Genomic DNA, 10,000 nt, shown 5'->3' with positions numbered 1-10,000 from the left:
TTCAATGGCGATTTACATTGGGAAAGGGGTTCGTTCTGAGCAAAGAGCCGGTTTACCTATGTACTTCATGTATCTCCTATTATAGTGTATTTAAATTATAATGTAATCGAGCCGTACCGCTGTCCCGACCCCGACACGACTACTACCGACTAATACCGACTACTACCCCCATCATTCCCCCACTCCCCCATGCGAAGGAACATGCGAAGCTGACAAGCTGGTGCGAGTGGTTGCGTAACGGTATATCCAATATTTCGGAACGCCTGGTAGTGATTGCCACCATGAAACCGCTACGAGTGTGTGTGATAGGAGCCGGGGTTGCCGGATTAGCAGCCGCCAGGCATCTTTCAAGTCAGCTAAATGTGTTTGATGTTTCTGTCTTTGAACAAGCCTCTTCCATCGGTGGAACATGGGTCTATTATGAAAACGCCGGCACAGATGAAAATGGCGTTCGAATTCACTCCAGCATGTACCGAAATCTGAGGTGAGACGAGGAAAGATAATTTTCTGGTGAATTTCATGAGCTACAATGACTTGATACAGTTACAGTTATTACCATGATGAAGAATGAAGAATCTCTATTCCTTGGGCTCGTCGCGATAGCCCTAGGAGTGAGATCAACAATTTTCCATTTCGCAAACTACAGATTTCCCATTTCGCAAATTACAGATTTCCCATTTCGCAAACTACAGATTTGATTTCCCATTTCGTTTCGCAAACTACAGTAAGCCCTTTTCTTCACTTCTGTGACCCAGTTTTTTCCAAAATTGGTGACCACATTTGTCTTTTCTTTGTTAGACCTTAACTGTCCTCGTTTTGAAACATAAAATTTTTTGAAATTTGCTCGTTGTAGCGATGCTAGAAAGCCTTGTTAACATAATAGAATATAACGTTATGAAAGACTTGTTTAATTTGGGGGATACATTAATGATGTCAATGTGAAAAGTAAACTAGCAATTTTAACTAGTTGCAGAGATGTATCCAGGTTTTCAAATTTGGGGGTCCTCTGGACCCCTTTTTGAGAAATTTGGGGGTCCATTTCAAAATATTGGGGGTCCAGCTAATTAATATTCAAGATTTAATATTTGATCTATTGCCTCTTAATTGCTGCTGCAGTACCCTTTCAGATTTCTAAATTGCACAAAGATAAAGTCTTATCCCTCCCCACTAACATGTACTTAAAATGATCAATTTATTTGAAACTGTTATGCCCGTTGATTCATTGATCAAAATGCTTGGGTTTTTAAAGCTCCATCGATCACATCTGAAAACGTCTGGAGGAATCCGTATGCTGTACGAATTGTTGGCTCCAGTTGGTAAATGATAGATCTCCACAGCAAAAAAAAAGACAACTGAATCTCAATTTTCCGTAAAACAGCATCATTTATTTTAACAACACCTGAGGTGTAATTTAGGAACAAATGAGTAAACAAATATAAGCGATCGATATACACTTCATCGTCGGCCCGTGCGGCCGTAACTTCGCCATGGCCAATGTTAATAATCAACCGATTGAATACATTCAAATTTCATGTTCAACACGTTAATTTTAACACTAACTCCGAAAAAGTTGAATAATTTGCAAAACAGACAAGTTACGTGCAAAACAAGAACCAAGACGATGACATGTGCGTGTCCGGAACGAATGTCAACAGGGTCGCACAAAACAAAAATTTAACATACTTCACAGTTGGATTTGCAACTGAAGTGCTGCGAGTGAGAAGTGGAAGTATTGAGGATATTTGCACAACTTTTAAAGCTGGCAGTTGTAATTAATACAAATTGAAACAATCCAATGATTCAAGACGACCATTTTTTTGTGACTCAACTGCATAAAAGATGTCTTATGAACCCTTTTGCCATTTTTTTCCCAAATATTCGCTTAAAATATAATTATTTTCCGCTAAGTGGTTTTTTATGTTCAAATAGACGCTTAAAATAAAGATTAACCTTCTTTGAGTAAAAATTGTTCGTAATTTAATATTCCCTGTCAAAATGTGGATGACAGGGACAAAGATAAACATCCTATTACAATGTAAGTCACATCACTCACAAAACAAAAGTTGCATTATGTTAGTGGAAAACACAGGGTTTTTTATTGATAGCAAACATCCATTCTCCACTGTTTAGCAATCGAATTGAATCAGTAGTCCTTAACTATAAGGGAACGACAGTGCAATATTCCTGTTAAGAATGAGAGCAGCAACTTGATGTCATAACCAGGTGTTTTAGTTTTTTTTTTTTTTTTTGCGGAAAAGGTAGTCTGTATAGATCGTAGTCTAAAATAAGTCTATAGACATAGATTTTAAATGCCGTGACATAGATCGTAGTCATGGGCTCCAGCTTAGATTGTCCAGGTAAGAGCGAGTATCGCTTGTCTCTTTCGTCTGAAGATTTCTCTGCTTGTAACTTTACAAAATAAGGGGTGGTCCTTGGACCAGGTCCATGAAGGGGTCCATGGACCAGGTCCACAAAGGTGGTCCATGGACCTGGGGTCCATGTTTTGTATAAGTCCGGCAAGAGTGATCGCGACTATCAAACTAACTCGTCGCCAACAGGTATGAATTTTGGCTCACAATATTTCTCTCAATCAAAAAGTATCATCTCAGAAACCAGAACATCACTCCAAAACTTTATTATATGCAAAAAGTAAGTAATTTTAAGGGTGGAAAACAAGTTAACCGCCGAAGTTATACATTTACGTGGAAATCAGTACTAATTTTTAAATGACATGTAATGATGTTTAGCAACACAATCAGAAGCTCACCATTAAATTTTTCACATGAATATCATGTACCCTGACCATGTTTTGCAATAAAAAAACCATCCTGATGCCTTTGCTAGGCTCTAAAGAAACTCTCAAATGAATCTAATTTTTCCATCATTTCGACTAAAATTCCTTACTTTCTTTCTCTGCTGTGGATGCCATTTTTGTCTTGCTGGAGGATCACAGGATTGACGTCAAAATCATTGGGACAGACACAAAATCGAGAAATCAAGATTTTTCCTGGCATAAGATTCACCAGATACTTCCATTCATTCAACCTCAAATCAAAAACTTGACTTTGTTTTTTTTTTTTTTACCACCGAGGTGTTGCAAAGGTTTTTAGGAAGAATTGGCAGCAAGAAAGTACAACCACAGGAATAATATTTTTTTCTGACGAAACATACAGGAAGGAATCTTACTAGGCTGAATTGTTGGGCAGAGAGCATAAAAAAATGGGACCTTATGCATGAGTCAATGAAAACCCCGACCCCACCCCAGGACAAGGTGGGGATTAGAAGGAATAAGTTTGGGATTTGACACAAAATCTGGCTTCAGAAGGTGGGGCATTGCACAGCATTGGCAAATTTAGCTGTCCCTTGGGGTGGGGTATACGTGGTAGGTGAGGCTTTTGTGTCAGGGTTACAAGCAATGATCTCTTGACTTCCCTAACTGCTTTGTTCTTTTGATATATTCAGCTAACAACAAAATGGGACTCAGTCAGTTGTAACCGAGTAGGCTGTAAAACTTCTCTTATTAGCAGTTGACCACAAAGTCCTGTAGAGATTGGTAATCAACTATCGCATTGCAAGTAGTGTCTGGCCAACTTGGACACAAAAATTGCTGCAGACCTTGTTGCTTATTTGTGCATAATACTGTAGAATGATGAGCTCAGGATTACAAGGTAAAAACTGTAAAAATAAAACAATTTGTGAACAGTGCTTTCATTGTGCAACTTTTAATATCTTCTGTTTGTCTGTCCAAAAGATGACCTATCCAAAATGTATTTTGAATTTGATTATTAACAATTCTGTCAAAGAATACGTTAAGTAGTACATGTATTTGAAGTGTATCAGCTCAAAACTGTGAAAATGCAAGCGTTATGTTAAGGTCAGGGTTAATCCTTTGATGTCCAAACCAGCCTAAACTGGCCAGACCATTTTATTTGTCAATGGGGAACCCCTGGGAGTCAATGGGTTCATGCAGCAGTTTATCCTAATACTTGAGCAACAGCATTTGGGGGACATTTAAATTAAAGTTTGTGATGTTAACTTTCTGTATGCCGAGACACAAGTGATGTTGAAGTTGGGGAAATCGTCATGCATCTGTACTTGCCTTTCTGGATATATCTGAAAAAGCCAGAAAAATACATGCAAAAAACAAAAAGACATGAAGATTTTGCTTACATGTACATGATGGTTTATTCTGTCTTTATATAATTTATTTTTATTATGTTGCCACTCACTTAATTGAGATCATGCCACCAAGCAATAGCAACAGCAGCATTTAAATTAAGACATTCACCTCAAAACTTAGTGCTAGAAGCCTTGTGGTTTTGATCGAGGTATCCTAATTTGGCTTACATCCTTAGAGATGAATAATTATTTTAATAGCTTATTGCCAAGGCTTTGTTGCAGCACAAAGTAGGATACTGCTTTGGTGAACCACACAATGTTTTTGAAGTTCATTAAATCAACTTGACAGGCCTTATTGTCATGCACCAAAATTAAGGGATTTATACAAAACATTCACCACAGGTCCATGGACTACATACCCCTAGTGACCCAGCCCTTGGACCCCTTCATGGACCTGGTCCATTGACTATCCTTGTGGAGCACCCCTAATTTTGTAAATTCAATTTGTGTTACAAGCAGAAAAATCTTAAGACGAAAGAGAGAAGTGATCCTCACCCTTTTCTGGACAATTTTATTGAAGCAATATTGTCTCTGTTTGACACCTGGAAAATTCAGGTGGCTTCAGCGGGATTCATCTTTTATCCACACTTAAAACATTCATTTCATTTATCGAGTCCTTCACCGGAACAAATGAGCCCACAAACTCACTTGCTCCCAACTATGTGGCTTCCCAGGTCAGTTGATACAGCATTGAATCTGCATCACAAAGGTCATGGGTTCAAATTCCATTAAAGCCAACTGAATTTGTCGGGGTCTATAAGAGATAATGGTTGCTTAAATTGTCCAGATCACTAAAAATTTTCCTGCTGTTAACATGTATTGAATTTACAAAATGAGGGGTGGTCCACAGGGATAGTCCATAAACCGGGTCCACAGGGTGGTCCATGGACCTCGGGTCCATGTTTTGTATAAGTACTAAAATAAAGGTGTTTATAAGCATTGAATCAGTGGAACTGATGGCACCTTCTAGATGTTGATAGAGCTCAACCCTATGCCTTGATCATGTAAGCATTTTAGGTAACCAGAACTTTACTTCTCTTCTCTCTTCTACAGAAATATTTATATCAGTGCCTCATTAAGTGCCATTAATTTTTTTTTTACATTTAGGTATCAGTCCTGCATACACTGTACTTATGTTTGTTAATTAACAAAAACTGAACTACGGATATCACATTTCCAGCATTTTCATTGACTCACCAAACACAGGCTATCAGTTCATGTACCTGCTGTACCTAGTATGGTCAAGGGACGCGTCGACAATAAAGCGAGCTGAAAACGTTTTTGCAGCTCTGAGAAAGCAGAGTAGCAGCCATTTCCTTTCCTTTTTCAAACGCTCGCGAAGGGGACGAAAACTGCGAGAGATGCAAAAAATAAGGAGTAGGGGGAGGGCCGGTCACCCCAGGCGCTTGCCCCCTTTATCGCTCACTTGTTCGATCTCCGCGTGGAAAAGGAAAAGAAATGGCTGCTATGCAGGCTAAAGCCATTTCAGACTGGAATTGTGTCAGATAGAAATCGATGCTTCAGCGGAGGAGTTGTTGATCCTGGAGTTTTTAATAAAGCAATAATTATTCTACTCGGGCTTCCTTATTATAAAATGATTATAACCAACTTAAGGTGCAGCGTCTCATTGCTTATCTATCACTTCACATCCACAGCACCCTCGTAGAATAATAATAAATTCTTATAATTTGTTAATTAGTGTATTGGCATTTCTGAGGCAAGATTATTATTGCTTTTGATTGCCTCAGTGTCCCATGTGACTGTTAGATGCCTTGTTGAAAGATCTTTTCCTTCAGTGTACCAATGGACTTTTAGAAAATGATACATATCTTTCTGCTGGACTCATCACGCTGGTCTCCATATTGAGTGGCAGTTGCACTAGGGTTTGCATATTACCATATTGGTTAGTTTTAGCCTTTAGCCGACCTACTGTACCTCAGCTGCCATTTTTAAAGGGCATTATTAAACACAGGAAGAGAATGGAACGGAGCGGAATATACCGGAATGAGGCGGAATGACACCAGAATGAAACAACATGAACAAAAATGTTACTGGAATATACTGGAATGAGCGGGAATGACACCGTTACCGTTACCGTTACCGTTGTTCATTCTGTCTCATTCCAGTGTCATTTGGTTTTATTCCAGAGTCATTCTGCCTTGTTCTGGGATATTCCGGTTTTAATTCCGGTATATTCCATTCTGCTCCATAACGTCCCTGTGTTTAGTGACTCCCGATTTCTTCCACAACAAATATAATCCAGTTTATTTGGGTGTCATTCCAGCTCGTTCCGGTATATTCCAGTACCATTCTTGTTCATTTCGTTTCATTCCTGTATTATTCCACCTCATTCTGGTTTATTCCGGTATATTCCATTCCCTTCCGTTCCATTCCTGTGTTTAGTAATGCCTTTCTTAAAGGGTCTTATCAAGGCACCAGCGAAAAAAACTTTCTTGACTTGTTGTAAGTTGTTTTTTTTTTTTGTCCAATGTATTTTGTATTTAGCTTGTGTCGAGCTGGCCTCATGGACCCTTTATTTGAGTAGTAAGTAGTAAGTCCAACCACCTTTCAGCCTGCATTATGTTATGGGCACTTGTTTTCAGAGAGTACAGCATTGGCTGTTTTGTAGTAGTATTTTACTTTAATATTTAACTTACTATTTTATATTTATTAATACTATTAATACTTAGCTTAATATGAATGATTAAATCTTGAGTAAAGTATTTTTAAATTACCGGTAACCATTTTGCGGTACTGTAACAACATGTTCACTTGGCAGTTTTTTTTTTTCTTGCATGCTGGCATAGTTTTTATCTAAAGGTACAATGTACCCTGCTTTAACCCATTTTAGAGGAAGTGTGACCAAAGTAGTGTGCAGATCAATATATCATTTTGGTTTCAGTGCAACTGTGGAACTGTGTGCAATAATTTCAGTCTGTTTATCAAGTCAGGTGTCCAGCTTTTTTGGTTGTTTATCACAAGAACTTTACATGTACATATCTGGATTACTGTAACAGTTAAGTAAAACTAAACTAGTTTTTAATCTTTTTTTTTAGAACCAATCTCCCAAAGGAGGTAATGGCATATCCAGATTTTCCATTTCCCCCTGAATGGCCATCTTTCTTGACTCATCAGCAAGTTCTTAGATATCTTGAAGACTATGCGAGCAGCTTTGATTTGTACAAGTACATCTATTTGAATTCTGTTGTCACAAATGTCCGTCCACTAGTTTGTGAGACCAACGAAAATCCTCAGTGGGAAGTTACTGTGGAAAACGTTGTCATTAAAGAGGTCCACGTTCTCCAGTTTGAGGCAGTTATTGTTTGCAATGGGTAAGTTACAGTGCAGACCAGAAATAAGCGTACAGTTATCTTTTCATTAACAGTGTTCTACAGAGATATTTATATGCTTATATCCTTGGGCACTGAAAATAAACAATGAAAACACACCCAAACAAATTTGTTATGTAATGTAACAAAAAAAAATTAAGCACCAGCTTTGCCCACTTATGATGACAAGTTACATGTACCCATACAAACAGATTTCTTATCCTGACAGGTACATGTAATGTTTTATTTGTGAAGTAAGAAAATCATCAAAACACCTAAAATCACTTGCTGCTAATTTTCTTATTTGCTCAAGGAAGTAAATTGTCACACTGTAGTGGTCACAGAACTCAATGCATGGTGAGACCATACTCTGAAATGAAAGTATGAAGATCGTGAATCGCAGTAGCAAACTAGGCTGAAAAAATCCAGGCTTAAATGGGATTGGAAGCCATGACTTGCCATGCAAATTGCATCGTCATTTGTTCGAATCCCCATTCAAGCCTGGGTTTTTTTTAGGACTGCTTGCAATAATAACTGCTAAAGTTGCTTTATCCTGCTGCAATGATCTTCCTTCTTATAATATTCTTTCATATCATGTCCATTCTGCAGTTCAAATAATATATGAAATCCTTTCGTAGTCTAAAATCTTGTATACTCTGTATTCCCAGACCACTGACCAGTGGATAACCCATGGTGTTAGACCTTGGTTGACCAAAGACGTAGCATTCGTGTATAATATTTCCTGATTCAGAAGATGTGATAATGAGATCAGGCTGCTTGAAATGAAGATATTTTGAGCAAGCTTAGAACCACACCAGAATCCTTTTTTTTTTTTTGCTAAAGGAGGCTCAAACCAGTTTCAACAATTTCAACAAACTGTACCATTTAGAAGGACTGAATCTACCCTACTTTTTCGTTGATGTGACGTGTAGGTCACCATGGCAACAGAGGAGACTCTAAAAATGCTCATTATTTGTCGTTAAAGATGAACTTGATGACCGCCAATTTTTATTTATAGAAAGTGGTTAACAGGTTCAGATCAAACTCTCTACAAACTTAAAAAATCCTCTGGAGCAGATTCATAGCCACAAGTGGAAAATTTGAAATGGCTCTGAATCTCTTCCAAAGAATTTTTGAAACAATTTCATGTAAGCCTACTAATTAATCTCCAGGAATAAAAATTTGGATCACAGAGTTCGTTTTTAAGGTATAAGCGTTTGAAGACAACATATAGGGCGTTTTTAGAGGGGTCTTTTGTTGCCATTGTGACTTATTACGTCACATCAACAAGTGCATCTTGTCAAGAAATTATTGCTGTATCTTTTGGTGCCATAACATTGCCATTTTGTTAAACAGTGTTGCAGAGTTCATCCTTCTGATAAGACATTATATCGAAATTGTTGAAACTGGTGTGAGCCACCTTAACTTGTACATTAAAATGAGTGAGTGATATCATTCACTTGCGTTTGTTGTCTTTGCGGGTGTCCAGTGACGGGACTGTTCAGTTTGAGGATGGACAACAAAGGGAAACGGATGCCATCTTGCTCTGCACTGGATACCATTATTCATTTCCCTTCCTTGATCAGGCTTGTGGCATTCAAGTCACTAATGACCGAGTAACGCATCTATACAAACACATTTTCAACACCAAATTCCCCACAATGTCATTCATTGGGATAGCCTCTAGGGTGTGTGGTATACCAAAACAGTGCAGTCTTCAAGCTCAGTACATTGCAGCAGTGTTAAGTAAAGAGAAGTATTTGCCCTCTGAAGAAGAAATGAATGCTACAGAGGAACACGATTTCCAAGAGTTACTTTCTAGGGGTCTGCGGGAAAAAAATGCTCATTCTATGAAAGAATTATCATTTGATTATAACAATACTATTGCTGAGTTAGCAGGAGCAGATAGGATTGGACCATTTCTTAAAAGTATTTGTGAACATGTAGGTAATCGACATACAAGTAACTTGATGGATTACAAGAGTGACGAATATAAGCTGACATCCGATGGAATGTGGACAGTTGCTACCTATAACACATAACAAAGGAGATCAGATATCCGCTCGTATTTGGCCTGTGAGCAGGCTCTTTCGGCATGACTATTCCGGGGGTCGGGGTAGGGGTGAAGGGTACTATAGCTGAAACAACCCAAACCCAAACCCTTACAAACCCTTTAGATAATGACTAAGCCTAAGATTAGCATTTTTGTAAAGGTTTGGGTTGTTTCAGCTATTGTAACCTTCACCCCCTACCCCCCACCCCTGGGAGCCACCTGAATTTCTCATGTGTCGTTAAGAGACGATTGCTTAAATTGTTGACCTAAGTGCGAGGATTACTTCAATCCCTCTTTTGTTTTATGTACTGGTCGCAGACATGTTGTTCTACTAAGCTATCAATCTGTCTTCTTTACTTATAGGACCCAACACATCTACTTTGTCACCGTAAAGTGGTAGAAATTTATTTCCTATTTTCAAACTATCTGGTGAAGTAGC

The 10,000-nt window shown here is 38.4% G+C and overlaps 4 protein-coding genes across 5 annotated transcripts in view; 2 read left to right on the top strand and 2 right to left on the bottom strand.

The window, feature by feature from the left end:
• Window positions 1-47, bottom strand: part of LOC138021837 (uncharacterized) — a 14,723-nt gene extending 14,676 nt beyond the window's left edge. Inside the window, exon 1 of the mRNA XM_068868857.1 lies at window positions 1-47. This exon is cut by the window's left edge and continues 214 nt beyond it. The gene's annotated coding sequence lies outside the window, so the exon portion shown is untranslated.
• LOC138021839 (uncharacterized) overlaps window positions 1-10,000 on the bottom strand; it is a 380,926-nt gene that overhangs the window by 323,606 nt on the left and 47,320 nt on the right. The window lies entirely within an intron of this gene.
• Window positions 220-10,000, top strand: part of LOC138020005 (uncharacterized) — a 32,920-nt gene continuing 23,139 nt past the window's right edge. Inside the window, exons 1-3 of one of the 2 annotated variants that reach the window (XM_068866992.1) lie at window positions 365-484; window positions 3,463-3,668; window positions 7,236-7,511. In XM_068866992.1, coding sequence (XP_068723093.1) covers window positions 7,258-7,511 — 254 coding nt within the window. In that variant the 5' untranslated portion in view covers window positions 365-484; window positions 3,463-3,668; window positions 7,236-7,257. Of the gene's footprint in view, window positions 485-3,462; window positions 3,669-7,235; window positions 7,512-10,000 lie in introns of both variants that reach the window. The other variant, XM_068866991.1, reaches the window with a different exon arrangement.
• Window positions 7,691-10,000, top strand: part of LOC138018819 (uncharacterized) — a 2,543-nt gene continuing 233 nt past the window's right edge. Inside the window, exons 1-2 of the mRNA XM_068865498.1 lie at window positions 7,691-7,737; window positions 8,998-10,000. The exon at window positions 8,998-10,000 is cut by the window's right edge and continues 233 nt beyond it. Coding sequence (XP_068721599.1) covers window positions 7,691-7,737; window positions 8,998-9,550 — 600 coding nt within the window. The 3' untranslated portion in view covers window positions 9,551-10,000. The remainder of the gene's footprint in view (window positions 7,738-8,997) is intronic.

Source organism: Montipora capricornis, chromosome 10, assembly GCF_036669925.1.
Source record: "Montipora capricornis isolate CH-2021 chromosome 10, ASM3666992v2, whole genome shotgun sequence".
In the NCBI taxonomy this organism is placed as follows: domain Eukaryota; kingdom Metazoa; phylum Cnidaria; class Anthozoa; order Scleractinia; family Acroporidae; genus Montipora; species Montipora capricornis.
Note: the sequence above shows the minus strand (reverse complement) of the source record. Positions and strands in the feature narration are given on the sequence as shown.